The sequence below is a fragment of the Frankliniella occidentalis genome, unplaced genomic scaffold (assembly GCF_000697945.3).
Source record: "Frankliniella occidentalis isolate FOCC.00 unplaced genomic scaffold, Focc_3.1 Scaffold157, whole genome shotgun sequence".
NCBI classification, from domain to species: Eukaryota; Metazoa; Arthropoda; class Insecta; order Thysanoptera; family Thripidae; genus Frankliniella; species Frankliniella occidentalis.
The window spans coordinates 748409-765087 of NW_026267283.1; the positions used below are offsets into that span (position 1 = coordinate 748409).

At 48.6% G+C, this 16679-nt stretch overlaps 4 protein-coding genes and 1 long non-coding RNA gene across 5 annotated transcripts; 2 read left to right on the forward strand and 3 right to left on the reverse strand.

The window, feature by feature from the left end:
• Positions 1–1470: 1470 nt before the first annotated feature.
• Positions 1471–8520, forward strand: LOC113203360 (dynein axonemal intermediate chain 3). Its single transcript, XM_052271298.1, has 22 exons — positions 1471–2348; positions 2485–2719; positions 2805–3037; positions 3117–3406; positions 3494–3730; positions 3804–3962; positions 4047–4204; positions 4281–4471; positions 4560–4699; positions 4798–4977; positions 5081–5209; positions 5295–5519; positions 5600–5756; positions 5889–6014; positions 6099–6229; positions 6312–6492; positions 6568–6686; positions 6805–7023; positions 7136–7162; positions 7291–7551; positions 7632–7793; positions 7885–8520. Exons 2-22 carry the CDS (start codon positions 2487–2489, stop codon positions 8152–8154), a joined length of 3828 nt encoding a protein of 1275 aa, XP_052127258.1. The 5' UTR covers positions 1471–2348; positions 2485–2486; the 3' UTR covers positions 8155–8520.
• LOC127750239 (uncharacterized) lies at positions 8484–9005 on the reverse strand. The gene is made up of 2 exons (XR_008011590.1): positions 8938–9005; positions 8484–8831 (listed from the first exon to the last, which is right to left on the reverse strand). It is a non-coding gene; the product is annotated as an uncharacterized LOC127750239 (long non-coding RNA).
• Positions 9006–9024: 19 nt separating this feature from the next.
• Positions 9025–9552, reverse strand: LOC113203361 (bilin-binding protein-like). The gene is made up of 2 exons (XM_026418000.2): positions 9379–9552; positions 9025–9168 (listed from the first exon to the last, which is right to left on the reverse strand). The coding sequence occupies exons 1-2, from the start codon at positions 9484–9486 to the stop codon at positions 9025–9027; spliced, it is 252 nt and encodes an 83-aa protein (XP_026273785.2). The 5' UTR covers positions 9487–9552.
• Positions 9553–11445: 1893 nt separating this feature from the next.
• On the reverse strand, positions 11446–12404 carry LOC113203340 (bilin-binding protein-like). The gene is made up of 2 exons (XM_026417966.2): positions 12226–12404; positions 11446–12025 (listed from the first exon to the last, which is right to left on the reverse strand). The coding sequence occupies exons 1-2, from the start codon at positions 12328–12330 to the stop codon at positions 11546–11548; spliced, it is 585 nt and encodes a 194-aa protein (XP_026273751.2). The 5' UTR covers positions 12331–12404; the 3' UTR covers positions 11446–11545.
• A 2879-nt stretch (positions 12405–15283) lies between these two features.
• Positions 15284–16617, forward strand: LOC113203359 (uncharacterized). The gene is made up of 4 exons (XM_026417995.2): positions 15284–15621; positions 15714–15805; positions 15898–16205; positions 16295–16617. Exons 1-4 carry the CDS (start codon positions 15572–15574, stop codon positions 16418–16420), a joined length of 576 nt encoding a protein of 191 aa, XP_026273780.2. The 5' UTR covers positions 15284–15571; the 3' UTR covers positions 16421–16617.
• Positions 16618–16679: the final 62 nt, after the last annotated feature.

Genomic DNA, 16679 nt, shown 5'->3' on the forward strand with positions numbered 1-16679 from the left:
CCCCTCCCCAGCCACACTCCCTCATCTCGCGAGTACCAGGCCCACTTGACTCACTTCATTGTCAGCGCCAAGTCGATACGGCCACCTTCCCTTTCTGCCCCCGTCTCGTCATCCTCTCCCTTTTTTTGTCCCGGTCGCTCCCGATCCGCCGCCGCGCCTCTCCCTCTCGTGTTGCCCTGCGTTCGCTTCTCTCTCTCTCTCTCAATCTCTCTCCCTCCCTCCTGTGTCTCTCACTTTCTCTGTCGCCCTCTCGCGCAAACCCTATGGCCGTGGCGCGGTGCATCGCGCGGCTGTGCGGGATAGCGTCGTCAGTGCGCGCCATGCTGCACTCAAGGCGGCGGGAGGCCCGGGGCGGGGGTGGGGAGGGGGTAGAGACAAACGGGCTCGCGAAGGGGAGCTGAGAACTCTTTTCAGCTCACAAACACCCTGCTGTTGGCGCCATTTGACCTCGCTCTGATGATGGAAGTGGGTGGTGGTGGTGTCGGCGGTGGAGGCGAAGTTTCGGGGGTATTTAGGGGATGAGTGGAGGGAGGTGGGTCCTGTGTGGGACGGGGTGGGCGAAAGGTCTAGAGGGGAAGGGGCTTCCCGCGTCACAGGAAAGGAAAAGGAAGTTGCAACCGGATCACTCCCGATGACTGAATGGCCCAAATTGCCGTCATTACTTAGTCTGGAGGGCTGTGCTGCGTGGCTGGAGCTGGAGCGGGGCTGGATCGAGCGACTGGAGAGGGTGAGCGACCCCCGCGCCCGCGCGCCGGGTGCTTGTCTATGCGCTGCTGCCCAGCAGCCCGCAGCCGCACGATATTTAGCGCCCTGGTGAGGGTGGGCGCGAGAAGGTGGACCTGCGAGCCATAGGTTTATAGCGCGCCCCCGCACCCCGCCCGAGCCGGAGAGCGAAAGTAATTGCCGAGCTGCTGCACTTAGGGAACTCCCCGACCCTAACCCGCTCGGGGGTGCACTTGTCCGGCTGTAGCCTCGGCTGTAGCAGGGCGCGGGGAGGCGCGGCGGCGGGCAGGCGCGGCGGCGGGCAGGCGCGGCGGCGGGGTAGCACGGCAGCCCGGCCCGGCGGGGGGGTGCGCGCTCTAGTGCGCGCGGGTGGTTGTTGGTCGTTCCCCCACCCCCTCTCTCTCTCTCTCTCTCTCCCGCCCCAGGCCACGGTATTCAGTAGCCCGCTGTGAAGCGACAGCCCGCCGAGCGAGGTGCCTGCTAAAGCGATGTGATCTGACGCTTACGCTGTTTTCACGGCCGTTATTCGACAACGACCGACGACGACACGACGGCGGTCTAGTTGCGCGGGGGGTGAAAATGCCTGTAGTATGGGGGCTATGGCCGCCCTCACTAGTGTATGTCTGCCGGCACCGGTGCAGCAGTGCTCGTGGGAGTGGCGAGGGCGGGGGTGTCCCTTCTCTCGCTTCTCTCCCCTTTACGCCAGCCCCCCCCCCCTCCCCTCTCTCTCTCCGCCCTGATGAGCCTGACCGTGCTCAAGAGCCTCGCCGCCCCGCTATTGTTATGTTCCGCCGAGACCTGGGGGGCGCAGCCAGAGGATCCAGAGGATCCAGAGCCACGCTGAGGCCAAGGGGGAATAAAAATAAAAGAGACGGTGAAAAAATATAGAGGGGAAGGGAGAAGAAAGGGGGTGAAACGTAAGAATACAGCCCTGCCACCCTTCGGGCCCGACCCCGTACAACGGATCCTTGCCTTTCGGTTGCATAATTTTTCGCCCCAATTTTTCCACATGCGTTTTCGTTTCCACCTTTCTATTTCCATCCGTATCGCACGCCGCGACTTGGTGAACCGCCCCTCTGCCCGGCAAGGAGGCAAACGAGGACGACCCACGCCCCCCCTGCCGCGCACAATGCTGGAAGAGCGGGGGAGGGGGGAGCGCACAGCACTGCACTGCATCCTCTCCATCACTCCTCCCTCACCTGTCAGGTGGAGGGTGCGGACGAAACAGGCCAAATTGTAGCAGCAATTACTCCTATGCTGAAGCAAGAGGACTTGGGGACGGAGGCGCCACGGAGACTTTTACCCCCCTCCCTCTTCCTCTCATCCCACCCTCTCCCTCTGCCCTGTCGCTCTAACACCCCCTTTCCACGTTTCTGCTACCCCTGCTTCAGCCATTGCCTCTGACCATTTTTTTGTGAGTGTGTGGCCGGTTCTATTGATGCTTAGGCCGGCCGGCACCATCCGGTAGCTCGAAATACTATGTTGTGGTTGCCATAGCTACCGAACCGGGAGGGACATCTTGACAAAGTGTCTATCTTGTTTACCTGCAAACAGTTAACTTTGTTGTGGTTTTCCTTTTTTATGAAGGAAGTGTTTGGTACCCTGACATTTATTGCAAAGATCAGGTGCGTTGATTATATTAATCACACCCTTCAGCTTGATTACTGACTACATTTTAATGAGTCAAAAATAAATTAATAATCACCCCAATGCTATAGCACATGTCTCTTAAAATATTGTTATCATCTTCATTTTTCCCAGCCATGTCAAACTTGTCCCAGACATCAAATGAAGACCCTCCCACTAATTTACCTCCTCCAAATCTTGAAGAATCAATGGATAATGGTCCTGATTCAAACCATTTTCCTGCTCCTCCACAATCAAGTTTCTTAGCCCAGCCCCTTCCTGAAACTATTGCTGAAGTTCCCTCAGAACACAACCAAACAACCCAATCACAACCCAAACAGGCTGAACCATCTGTTATTGGAGCAGCCAGGTGCCCAAATTAATAACCCACATTCTCTCACTTTTAGCATGTTTGAAAGATTGTTCGTCTTATGTTTTTTGGTGTTGAATTTCAGAGATGTTGACGTTACAGGCTTAGGGTCAGGTAGCATTCAGGTTCCAGATAAGGATATTTTTCAAGAACTCTTTAAGACCTTAGATGATGGTCCATCACCTAAGGCAATTGACAAACCATCTAAGAAGTTAGCCAAGACTAAAACAAAAATCAAAAAGAAAGGCAAAGCTAAGAAAAAGGGAAAGAAAAAGGGAAAAAAGAAGAAAAAGGGGAAAAAAAAGAAAAAAGGAAAAAGTATGAAGGCATGCATGTAAATTAAATGGATGTAACCATATTAATGTTAAGTGAGCTTTCTTTTGTTAACTTTTAACAGAAAAAAGGAAGAAACCAAGAAGTCAACTCCATGAACATCGGGGATTGACTTCTGAGATGGCCACTACTCCAGTCGGAAGTGAACATGGAGGAGGGAGTGGCATGAGTTTAGTGCCTGGTGTTATGAGAGTTACTCTGGGTCCAGAAACCCAGCATCATCTGGGCTGTGTAGTAGGAAAGCATGTCACAGCTGAATCACCTTGGGTTTTTGTCAACAAGTCTCTCATTGATGACAATATGGATCTTCATAGCGAAAGCTCTGATTTTTTACCAGTAAAAGAAGATATCACAGTATGTATCTGGTTTCATATCATTGCAGTGAAAAAAATACGATTTAAAAAAAATAAATATGTAAGTTACAATTATTTTACTATGCAGGATTTCAAAACTTCAACTGTCCTCCTCGGGTATGATGTGTCTGCAGATGCTGACAATCAGTTTTACATCTGTGTCACTGAAACAGCACAAAATGCTGTGGTAGAAATTCTTCAGCAGATACAAGAAGACCAGCAGAAATGGCTGAAAAATGCTCTTGAGAAACCAGCAAGAGCTTGGAAATCACTGGGTAGTGACCAGGATGTTGACCTATATACTATTAAACAAAGTCGACCTCTGGTGAGTAATAACTTTTTCTTTTCTGACATTCATTGTGTTCACTTTGCTGCCAACAAAGGATTATATTTTTTAGATGCAAATGCAAGTTGAAACAACAATTGGAGACCTCCGTGCGCCATGTAATTTCAGTATTAGGAATGTGGATGACGTACCAGATGGTTATTTTCACTTTCCACATAGAGACGATCTCCCTGAGCATATAACACGGTTGAGAATTGACAAAGGAGTGCAGGTATTGAGTTTGTCATCAAACTTCTCAATTGTTTAAAAATATGTTTCCTCGTTTGAAAATGTAATTACATATTTGTCTTACTAGATATCTCTAGAAAAAATTGATGTAGAGGCTCAAACTGAACCTGGGATTCCAGACAACTCTTGGACACAGTATGAATATACTGTTGATACTGATAAACCTATAGAAGATGAGGCAGTTGAGCAGGCCTTGGCCAAGTTTATGCAAGGAGTCCAAACTGAGTGAGCTTGATTTCTCTCGCCCCATCAATAGTTTTCATCATTACTGAATTTTCATTAACCTTTTTTACCTGGACAGAATTTGTGATGCTTTGCACTATAATGAGTTAATGGACTTGCACCGAGATGATTACGGGCGCTTAGTTCGATATGAAGAGGATACAGAGACCTCTCAGAGTATCCAGTACAATGAGTTCATGTCATTCACAGATATGAAACATTGTCCAGGGAAAATTGTGTCTTGTGCAGCATTTCATCCAACTTCCTCAGGTTGGTGAAAAATCAAAATGTTTATTTTATCACTAATATCTACAGATTTTTGATCATTGTAAATGGACGTTTCATTTCTATTTTCTAGGAATAGTTGCTTTAGCATATGTTGACCACATCAAATCAGAAATATCTGATGAAGAAGAAAGTCCTGATGAAGTGGCTCAAAATATTTATGCAATGCACCCTGTTCTTATCTGGAGTTTTGTTGATGCTTTTAGACCGAAGGTAACTTTTTCACTTCTTATATCTATCTCATTTCTATACTCATATTTTTTAAATTGTTTTTGACTATTGAATTAAATTTAATTACATTTTTCTGTTAGTTGATCCTTGACTGCCCTCGGAAAGTTCAGGCATTGGCTTACGCCCCTCATAATGGTAATATATTAGTTGCAGGCCTGTCAAATGGACAAATAGCAATTTTTGACCTGACAGGCAAAATTGAAAGGGTTGAACAAGAAACAAAAATGACACCTGATCAAGTGAAGTACCATATGGCAATGGTAATTGGTTCTTGTTTTTATTCATGAAACTCATTCACTTCTCAAATTCATATGTAATATACCTATCAAATGTTATAATTCAAGCTTTAAATTTGGTTCACAGAATAACTTAATGGACTGGATGAAATCAAATAATCGAATAGAATATTTACAGCCAACTGCAGTGTCAGCAATTGATGGTTCCCATGTTGATATAGTTACTCAAGTTATATGGCTGAACCCCTTGTGGGAGGTTTGTGTTGATACAATTAGTTTAATAAATTCAAAATTGTATCTTGCAATTTTTATACCTATTAATCTATTTTTTGTGTTGACAGATAAATTCAACTGGTCAGTTCATAGCATGTGAGGATGGTCGTCAATCTCTACAAGTAGTCTCATCATCTGTAGATGGTAGTGTTTTATTTTGGAATTTAGATCCACATGCTGTTAGTATTCCGGGTATTGTCAGAAAAAGACGCCTATCAAAGAGGCCCACTGGTTTAAAAACAGAAAAATCTCCTTTTTCTAACTTCAACCGGAAATTGAAACCTGTTTTCAGAGTAAGTAAAGAGTAATTTAGCAAAAATTTAAAAATAAGCTGCACACACATTTCATGGTGATTTCTTTCCTTTTCTAACAGCTAGAAATTCAGAGTCCAGATGAAAAAAGACTATACCTGGCAATGTGTATTTCATTTTATACTCAGCCAGTGATTTACGAAGAAGACTTAGAGTTTGCTTCAAAGTTGACTCAGGCCCAAAGAGAAAGCATGACAACTCGGTTCAGATTCAAGCCTGGTAATGTTCAAACCTTCTTTTCCTATTTTGGTGTTATCACGTATTTTGCATAAAATTGTAAACAACTATTACTGAAAAGAAAAAAAAACACAACTGTTTCTTAAGTTTTAATTGATTGTTAAATATTTCCAGTCCATCCACCTCCAGAAATCCATGAGCAAAATAATTCAATGATGATTGGTACTGTCAATGGTAGTATATTAGGCATAGAGTGGGAAGGAACTGAGGACACATTGGCTGATTTCATTCTTGCAAAAAGTACTAATACTTCTAGCTGAGTTATTAATCTTAAAGTTAACACTTTTAGCAGGGTTCATTATTTTTCTAATTTACTTTTTACAGTGTGTTCTAGTATCTCCCTCAATGAATGCCATGCCAGTCCTGTGTTCACTTTAAAGAGAAATCCATTTATTAAAGATTTATATTTAAGTGTTGGTATGAAGAAGTTTGCACTCTGGTCAGAAAAGCTTGGTGTAAGGCATCATTAAAATAATTTTTCATTAATTATCTTTGGATAGTACCTTGACTTTAAAAGATCTTTGAATCCGTCACCAGATGGCTCCTTTTCTTTGGCGCAATGCAGAAGACACATTATACACTGATGGTGCTTGGTCTCTTCAAAGACCAAGTATGTTTCAGATAATTCGGAAAGACGGTACTATTGAAGTATGGGATCTTTTAACTCGAAGTGATTCATGCATCCTCACTCAAAGTATTTCTGGAAAAATATTAACGGGTATGTATATTGTGCATGTGGTTTGCTCCGATATGTGTTTGGACATTATTGAACCTTTCCTCTTTTTTCCCTTAGGAATTGACGCACATTCTCAATATTTGCCCAACAATGTAGTCGGCATTGCTGATTACAATGGGAGTTACCGACTCTTTTTCATTCCATCACAATACCAAGAAAGTGATCTTGGATCTGATGTGAGTTACAGTGCATTTCAGAAAAACTATAGGCAAACACTAAGTAACTTGGTCCAAATATAGGGAAAGAAATATATTGATTTCTAAAATATTTGTGTTCTTACTCACCTTCATGTAGATTCAACAGATGGAGAAATTAATAGAGAGAGAAAAAGATCGCAGAAAATCAATGACCTCTTGGGTAGCTAGATGGCGTGAAAAAAATACAGCTCAAGTGAAAATTTTAAGAGAGCAGAAGGAACTTGAGCACAGAAAAGAAATGGAGCTCCAAGCACGTGAGAGGCAAGTTTTGGAGGAGAAGCAGAAACTGGAAGAAATGGAGTTAGAACAAATACAGGTACCTGTGTATGAGCTCGAATCAATGAAATAGGGCGGCAGTATTTTTAATTTAGAGCAAAACAGCTTTCAGCACATTTGCTAATCATCCTATCTTTTTATGCTTGCCTCAGCAAAGTAGGAAAGTTATTGATCATTTGGTAAGTAAGGCCTAAAACTTATAGGTCCCGTTGACGTTGTGTGATTATTGTTTCTTTAAAATTAGGAACAAGCTATCATGTTTTATTTTATATTTTTTATTTCTATAGCCAATATTTGTCTTTTCCAGAAACAAAGAGATCCTCCGAAACACATTGCTAAAGTAGTGGCTATGGAACAACGTTGGCAAGAAACACGACGCTCGCATATGGTGCGCATGCTGCTTGATAAGAAGAAACTTGAAAAGTCTGAGTTAGAGAGAAAGAGAGGTCCATTTGTTGCTGCTCATGAAGCACATCAATTGAAAACACTAAAACTTAGACAAGTTTTACGTCAGGGCTCAGCAATATTCAGGGAAACAGTTAAAACATTATTTCCTGAAGTTTCAAAAGTGAGAAATAGGTGTTCAGTTAAGTATTTATCTCTGAACCCATCTTGCACTGAGTAAATTTCGTATGAATCAACTTTTAGGTGTCCGTCCAGAAACCAACCAAAGCACAGGCTCTTGCTGCTCAACTTGAAGACATGGATGAAACTTTTGTTGAGCGATATTATGAGATTGAAAAATTAGCGTTAGAGCAGTTACAACCTACTCCATTAGAAAACACATTTAATTGGAAACGCACTGTGCAGGTAAATATGGTTTTCTTACTGTTCATTAACTATATTTCCAGCCCCTTGAGATCTATTTCTTTATGTTTTTGGCATGTCTTTCATGTTGCAGGAGGGTCGATCACGCAGAGAAGTTTTAGATACTAGTATTTTCCATCAGACTGCTCGCATGCAAAGGGCTGAAGAGAGAAGAGAATATCGACGTTTACATCGGAACTCTGAAATGCAGAGGGAAGATGAAAAGAAGAAAGCAAAAACTAGAGCTAAGGTCGGATTTATGAGTTCATCATCACAACTACCTGGTGTTGATAATGCTGGTGGTGATCCAGGGGCAATGGACTCATTGTCAGTGCTGACTTTCCATGGTAATGAAGGAGAGTAGTATGCTAATTGAATCATACTTGTAGCTTATCTTTATTAATTTTAATTGAACAGCAATTGACTTCTAAACTTTGTGGGATGTGACTATTCTGAAATAGTAAAAAAATATTGAATGTGCGTGAGATTATAGCTTTCCAGGCCTTTTTGTACCATATATTTACATAAACAACTTAGTGATGTGCAATCTAGGTAGAGATAATATTTTCTATATCTTTCTATCAATGTTAGAATGTGTGGCAGAAAAACAATTGTGTTATTCTCCTGCTAATCATAGTTGCTGACTCAAACAGCTTGTTTGTAGGGTGATACTGGAGATGATAACAAGATTGATTTGTGGCAGAAATAAATTAATTTATTTAAATTAAAATTTTGGAGGGTTCATAAATATTTGGTCCGGGGTTCACATTGCTCTCCTTCGTTTTGAAGGTCATGTCCGGGGAGTCCAGATTTAGCATTTCTCCACCTGCTTGATGGTGGCAGCGTCGATTCCGTAGGAGGTCAGCTGGTTGGTGAGGGCGGTGTAGGTGTCCTGGCTGAGGGTCACGTCCTGGCGAGTCCAGATCTCGGCGAACAGAGCCCTCTGGAAGTTCTTGACCTCGGCGTTGAAGTAAGTCTTGCAGGACAGGACGAGGGCGTAGCTCTTGTAGTCGGAGGCGATGATGGCCTGCTTGTAGATGTCTGTAGGGAGCAAAAGTAAAGTAAGCATACGATGTCGTAGAAGTTCTCACTGTATTTTGACGGTGTTTGAGGTGTGTGCATAGAGGGAGGTAGCATAGACACTTACCGGTGTACTTGTTGGAGCCCTCAGCGCGGTACACAGAGTACAAGTTGGCAACCTTCTCGCTGATGCTAATTCGTCCCTAAAAATGTGTCACCTGTTCCTGTAGCGGGCGGTCAGCACGGTGTCCTCGATCTTGTCGTCCTTGGCGTAGGCGGGGAAGTTGATCTTGCCGCACTTGCCCTTCTTCTCCAGAGCGAGGTCGTTACCAGCGCTCAGGTACCAGTCACCTTGGAACTGTGGAAACCGAGCAAGATTCGGGTGTAAAACGACATGGGAAAGAGGTCCTTCAGGGTTTCGTGGGTAGGCAACGCACCCGCCCGCAAGACTCGGCTGTCGATGCGTGGCCTACCCTGCCCATGGCACCCACACCCGGTGCCAAGAACAGCGACCGGGTGCGGCTGGCGGCGGCGAGGGACAGTTAGTGAAGTGAAGGCTGACACTCACCTTCTCCATGTCGAAGGGGAATTTGCCGGGCACGGTGGGGCACTTGGGCATGATGAAGTGGGCGCTGGCGCAGGCCACCAGGGCGAACAGGGCGATGTAGCGGAGCATGGTGCTGGTGGTGGTTGTGGGGACTGGGGGGCTGCTGGGGTGCAAGTGATGCTGCTCTGAGGTCCGGAGGCTCTTTTATACCGGCGTCCTAGGCCCCTCGCTTGCCGGCCGGCGACCTGTTCGTGGCCCGCCCCGCCCGCCTCTCCCCGCACCGCCCCGCCCCCCGGCACAGGCTTCACTTACACAGCATCAGCTGATCTCGCGGCGGGCGTGCCGTGGCGGAGACGGCCACAGCCACTCCAGCTCCACCGCGCTGGCGCTAATCATCTTCCTTAGAAGTAGAGTCGATTTCGGCGGAGCGGAGAGCAAAAAAATGTTTTCTAGTTGTGGACTTGCCCTGCGCTTGTGGCCGCGGCGGCCCGTGTCACCTCGCATAGCCGTGGGCAACATTCTGCCGGGCTTCTCACGGCAAACGCCTCAGAGATCCTTCGCTCTCTTCCGGACGACTATCATTTTCTGGCGAATTTTCGGAGCCCGTTGTCACTCTACGCAGTCATAATTGGAGGACATGTGATTCCGGGCACTAATGGCGCGCGTTTGCTTGACGTGACGGGCAATTAAGAATGATATCAAGTCAATACGGTGTGAGATCTTTATGTGTGGAGGCTCGGGTATGTGTGTGTGTGTGTGAGAGAGAGAGAGGTGGGGGGGGGGCAACGTCTTCCTCATCACCCTCCCCTGCACTGTTGCTGGGCGGCGGCGGCACCAAGGGACGGATACGCCTCTTCTTCGTGCCGTCCCTCCCCCTCTTCCCCTCCCCTTTCCCCTCGTCCCCCCTCATTCCCCGTGGCTCTGCGTGAGTGTTTTCGTGTTTTCGCCCCCCCCATCACTTCCCTCCATTTTCAGGTGCTCTTCAGTTTGTATGTGTTCTTTTACGTGTTTTCGGACTTCTTGAAACATTTCGAAAGAAACGGCGTGTCTTGCGGCTCGTTTATTAAGTTGAGGGGGAGTCCTGCGAGTCAAAATGATCAGGTTTCCTCCGCGCAGGCCCTCGGGGAGATAAACGAGTGAAAAGTACAGTGTATTAATGGGTGCGGAACGGCCCGGGTGCAGCGTGCATCATGGTATACGCGGCGACGCCAGATCATGGTACGGCAGACAGTTGCTAGCTGCAGTGCTTGTGGGGGCGTGGGCCCCGGTCGCGAAGAGGCGGGGAGGGGGGCAAGAACAACAAGGGCCCAAAGAGCCCCATAGACTTGGACAAGGTAAGCAGTTGTGCGCATCGACATACTCTGGTCAGCGCCTCCCGCAGGCTCGACAAGAGCGGTCGCCAGGGGAGAGGTAGGCAACGCGCATAACAGCGGTGCCCGCAGGGCTCCGGTATTGCCTATCGGCCCGGCGCTCCTCTGCGACCCGCGGCAGAAATATTCTCGCTCGCTTTGCTTCCGAACTCCACACAACTTTGACACACGTTTTGTGGGACATTATCAGTCTTACCAACTCACATTTAATTTAATTTTTGTTCCACTTTTTATTGTTCCTTTTGGCTTATTTATTTTTTTGTTTCTTGGCGGTTTGATTTTGTACCCTTCGATTTAAATAGGTGCGAAAGAAATCGTCCAGAAAAAGTGCGACTGTTTCCTTAAATTCATACGCCCGGCGCCTGCGAGACTCGGGGTAGGCTACTCCGCAGTACACGCATGCGCTGCACGCAAGATGTTGCCTACCTACAAGGCGCTACGACAGCCCGCATTGGCTAAACTTGACAATTTCTCAACGGCGATTGAGGGAAGTTCTTTTTGGATGATCCGAAAACTATGGGGGAATCGTTGAAAATACTTGAGGCCCCCTTTAAGGCCCAGACTTCCCCAGAAACTTCGATATGGTGACGCAAGCTGGCTTCCTGTGTCATATTGCAGTATATTTTCTCAAAGGTTTTTGCTGCAACGTTTATCGGCTGTAGTCCCCTTGAATTCGACATGTTGGGTGTGCAGGATAGTTCAAAACTGTACAACAATATTTTGATGGTGGAAATAACTTAGATTTATTGTGTTAAATTTCTGATTTGCTAGCAATTGGTCCGGGGTCGTTTGTCTTTGGATAGTACAGCGGTCAGTTTTTAGCACTTCTCAACCTGCTTGATGGATGCCGCGTCGATGCCGTAGGAAGCCAGTTGGGTGGTGAGTGCGTTGTAGGTGTCCTGGCTGAGGGTGACGCCCTCGCGGGTCCAGATCTCGCCAAACACGGCCGCTTCGAACTTCTTGGCCTCAGAGTTGAACGACAGCTTGCAGCCCACGAAGACGGCGAAACTCTTGTAGTCGGAGCTGGCGATGGCCACCTTCATGACGTTGCTGAACTCGCTGGTTCCCTCCTTGCGGTACACACTGTACAGGTTGGCAACCTTGTCGCTGAACATGGGCTGTATGATGACTTCGCTGGCCATGGGAGCACCATCCTTGACACCGCTGTAGCGGGCGGTCAGCACGGTGTCCTCGATCTTGTCGTCCTTGGCGTAGGTGGGGAAGACGAACTTGCCGCACTTGCCCCTCTTCTCCAGCGTCTTTTCGGTGGCGGCGGCCAGGTACCAGTCACCTTGGAACTGCGGACAAAGAGAAATGGTTTAGGAACGCAAGGTGTCACGACACCCGGGTGGCTGCCCAGAGCTGAGCTCCGCCGGACAGGTAGGCAATGCCAAAGCCCTCCGGGCACAGCTGTTGGGCGCGCTGCCTACCACCGCCCTTCTGACGACCGCTCCAGGGCGGGGCTGCGCTGCGGGCCGATATTATGCTCGACGCTTACCTGGTCCATGTCGAAGGGGTACATGCCGATCACCTTCGGGCACTTGGGCATGAGGTGGGCGCTGGCGCCGGCCACCAGCACGAGCAGAGCGATGTAGCGGAGCATGGTGCTGCTGGTTGTTGGGTATTCGGCTGCCGGGGGATGAGTGACGCTACGTGCAGCCCGAACGACTCCTTTTATACCGGCGTTGTCGCTCGGCTCGTGTGCCGTCATGGAGCACTTGACGTTCGGGCAGCAGAGCATCAACAGCAGCGGCCCCCCTCTCCCCTCCACCACCAAGTCCCTCAGAACCTCGCGGCAACAAACAGCTGATCTCACACGCCGCCGAGAGTCTCGGTACAGCTGGGTAATTCTAAGAAGGGGCCGACCAGGGGGCGTCCGTCGTGAGCCTCGGGGTGACCGGCGAGGACGCCTGTAGTGTGGTACCCCTTCGACATGGGCAAAGCAAGCACGCCGGGCACCGGTACTCGCCAGGCGGGAGAGGGTGGCGGGGGCGAGGTAGGCAAAGTACCCAACAGCCGTGCCTGCGAGGCAGGGTGCGCGACAGTTTGTGGTCCTCAGTTCAAAGTTCCTAGGGGGCTGGTACCCGCTTTTGGGAGGAAGGGCAAGTCAGTTTTCCCCAATTGATTTTTTTATTTTTTTAGTTTCCAAAAACTAACTCCATCTCCATACAGGCCCTAGTCGACTTCCGAGGCGCCCCGCGCCCCACCCAGCGGAAACTGGTTACGCTCAGGCCGGGATCCGACCCGACTTACCAGACTCTAGGGCCACTTTATTTGTCTAATTTACAGCATTTGTAATGCCGGTCGGAAATGAGAGTGGTGTCTGCACGACGCAGCATATCGATCGGGATCATGGTGGTTCCACAATTAACGCGCCGGGACTTTTGCCTATAAATACCGGCGCTGTCAGAGTCGACTGACACGGACATGTTTATCCACAAAGTCTGGTGGGCGGCTCGCAGTTCGGCGTGTTATTGTGCTGGACCCAACCGCAAAACGCTCGCAAATCGCATAATAACTACCGGCGAGATTTCGGGAGGGAGATGGGGGGGGGGGCACGTCCATCCATGGGCTCGACTCTGCGGCGCGGCGTGGCGTGCCTAGGCCTAGGTGGAGCTGGACCTTGAACTTGACTCGGCGGTCCCGGGGCCCCGGCCCGGCCCGGCCCCTAGGGGCCTATCCCAACGCCGCGCGTGGGCCGGCCCAATCCCGGCCGACAGATCAGATCGGGACGACGGTCATGGACCGGGAGAGGCTGGTCCTGGTCCCTGTCCAGCCGGCCGCCGGCGCATGGGGAGGGTGCTGCGAAACCGGAGTTCGCACCGCCCAACTCCCGTTCTGCCCTGTTCCTGACGTACTGTACATGGGATGTTTTACGGAGGAACCAGTCGTGCAGGCTGCATGACTGCGTGCGCCACAACGACGAACTGCAGGCAGTCCTGATCTTCAATTGAACTCTCATCTGATCGGGCATATGTGTGTTTTCCACCTTTTTGTGCAACTGATTGAAACTCCAAAACATCCCCCCCCCCAATTAGATAGTAATTCACAACCAAATTCTAGCCCCCAGCCCTCCCCTTTCCCCCGGACTGATTGTCGGCTCCCCCTTCCCCTCACCTCTTTCCGCCTCTCTGCTCACATAGGATGATCTATGCTCGAGGTGGCATGCTGGAGGGCATTCCCCCTGCGCTCCTCCGGCGGGGTAGGGACGGCTCGCTCGAAAATAATCACGTATGCGTGAGCTCTTGGGACAATGGTCGGAGGGAATGTAGCGAACTCCAGCGTTAGAGCGGAACCCCGACGGGCTGAGAGAAAGAGCGCGAAATTAAGAGAAAATAATCGATATTATTGCTTTTAAAGTATAAAAGAAAAACTGGTTTGTGTATACCGACAGCGGCCGAAATTCATCAGTTTACCAGATAGACGCAGGGAAGGGGGCCGTTGACCGTTTGACAGCAGAACGGCTGGAGGCTCGCCTATCGCACGCGGCACGACTATAGCTCGCGAATTTATAAACTGGTCCGCTCCTCAGCCCACTACACACTCTTGTCCCGCCCCGCCCTCCTGTCTTGTCTTCTTTGAGATTCGCATCGTGCGTCCAAGTCTCTCGAGCCGTAAAGGATTTGCTAAATGGGTGACAGGCCAAAACAGATAATACAACATTTCTGATATGACAAAAGGACCTGCTAATTCGTCCCTAAAAATGTGTCACCTGTTCGATCGCCCCTGGCGTATACCAGCAGTGGGCCACTGGGACTGGCTCGACTGGAACTTGTTGTTCTAGTCATAAAAGTCCATTTCGCTCCCTTACGGCGCCGTGTCGTGAACCCCCCCCCCCTCCAACCCATGATCCGCGGAGGGTGGTAAGTCGTGGTCTTCCCATGGAAGAAAACGACAATCAGACCGACAGGAGTAACCCGGCACCACCAAAGGATGGAAGAAAACATTACTTATTTAGGATGTTATTCGAGTGGAGCTAGCACACCTGACCTGGTCCCAGTCCGACCGAGGCACACTCACGGCTCGCAGCTCGCACCACACAAAAGATTGTTCTTTTGGGAGCGTGGGGAACGCCCGGCTGCGCCCGGCCCTGCCTTCAAATAACGCTCGCGAATTTGAGGCGGAGCGATCATTATGGATCATTACTTGACAGACAGTCGTCGGAGGCTCTAGCGCTTCTGGCGCGGGCGGTTCGGAGAACCATGCCCTAGTATAAATGTCTTCGCGGAAAGTCAGGCCTGCGGCTCGAGGCGATCAGCTGATCGACCATTTATTACCTTAACAGAAGTTATCCAGCCCGTGCGTTTTTGTTGTGGTCCTTCTTTGCGGGATTAGCTGGGTCTACAGTGGTCTACAGGGGTCACCTTGCACAAAGCGATCAACAGGGCCGAAGGAAAGAGCCATCCGTCCATCACATATGTGCGCCGCCTGACTGCTGAGTTCATCAATCAAATAACAAATAACTTTCCGCGGACGTGCGTGTGTGTGTGTGTGTGAGGGGGGGGGGGGGGTCGAACAAGCTCTACTCATTTGCTATATCCAGTTAAGAATTTTGTCGTTTCCACGCTCAGCGTGCGCTCACGCTGGCGCGAGCGCGGAGGGCGAGAGGGGAGGCGGGGGGCGAAGCGGGGTCAGCAGTTCTTCCACCGCTGCCTCCCCGCACCCTGCCCCTCGCCCGCCTCACGCCGGCGTGAGCGCGCGCTGCGCTAAGCGTGGATACGACCAATTCTTAACTGGATATAACAATTGTGTCTATCCTTTACCACCCAAACCAAAACCTCCAACCATTTAGACGATGACCCACCCCACCTAGTAATCTCTATAGATAGAACGAAAACACACGTATGTCTTCTCAAAATTGTCTACATACTTTATCGTTTTCTTTTTTGACTGTGTTAGTATTTCCGTCATTGTACTGACATGGAGTAGTTGAAGCAGTTGAAGTGTTTCAGTTACGTTTGTTACCCCACCTGATTTTCTTCAAAGTGTTCAGTCAGTGTGTAACGGTCTACCCACGTACGACGTTCGTCTAAAAACGCAAGTGTATTGGAGAGACAAGATGTCTCAACAACTGCATGGTGAGTGAGCTGCATTCATAGAAAGCCGACTAAAAGTTAGTTACGGGCAAGTGACTTCATTCATTTACCCCCCCCCCCTATGACACATTTAGGTGTAGACGGTGTAGACTTAGACGAAGGCCAATCTAGGTTGAGATTGAGACAAAACCTGCTCGATCACGCCGAAGAAGTCAAAGACACCGACGAAGTCGAATTTTACTTTACGAAGTTGTCGTGTTTCGACCGCCATTCTGCTAATGGAGTCCAGGAGGATGAATCCGGCGATGAGCCAGATGAACTATCTGGGAGACATCCACGAGGTTCAAGACGTTTTATGTATGCTGTGATCGCTGTAATGCTGATCTTACTCCTGGTGTTGGTGTGCGCGCGCGCGGTGCTGCATATTTGGTGTTGCGCTTTGGTACTTTTGTTTCTTTGTCCGTTGCCATACATGCTGAGATATTTATTGGTTTACATATTTTCTAATCGTGCTTATTTGATGGGTGACAGGTAATAGATTACGGGGGTTATTCAGGCAACTTGTATGGCGAAAATGAAGAACCAGTCAGAGTGTCCGTTACGTTTTTGGGGTTAGAAATACTTTCTGGAGAGAACCAGTCAGAGTGTCTGAGATAGGAAGTTAGCCCAAGCTGACCGCTGCTATCGTTTACGTTATCGTAGACAAGAGTTTTAAAAAAGCTTGTGTTCCTTGTGTTTTAGAGTAAGATAAAACTTTGAGATGTTCACGCATGGCGTTACGCCTCATAAATTTGATTATTAAAGAAAAATTTTTTCGTCAAAAGATATTTTGTCTCTTTAGCTTTGCTATTTGAAAATTCCGCCAACGGCAAGTGTTCTACAAGGCAGTGCTTGATCTGCGTTAACACGTAAACAA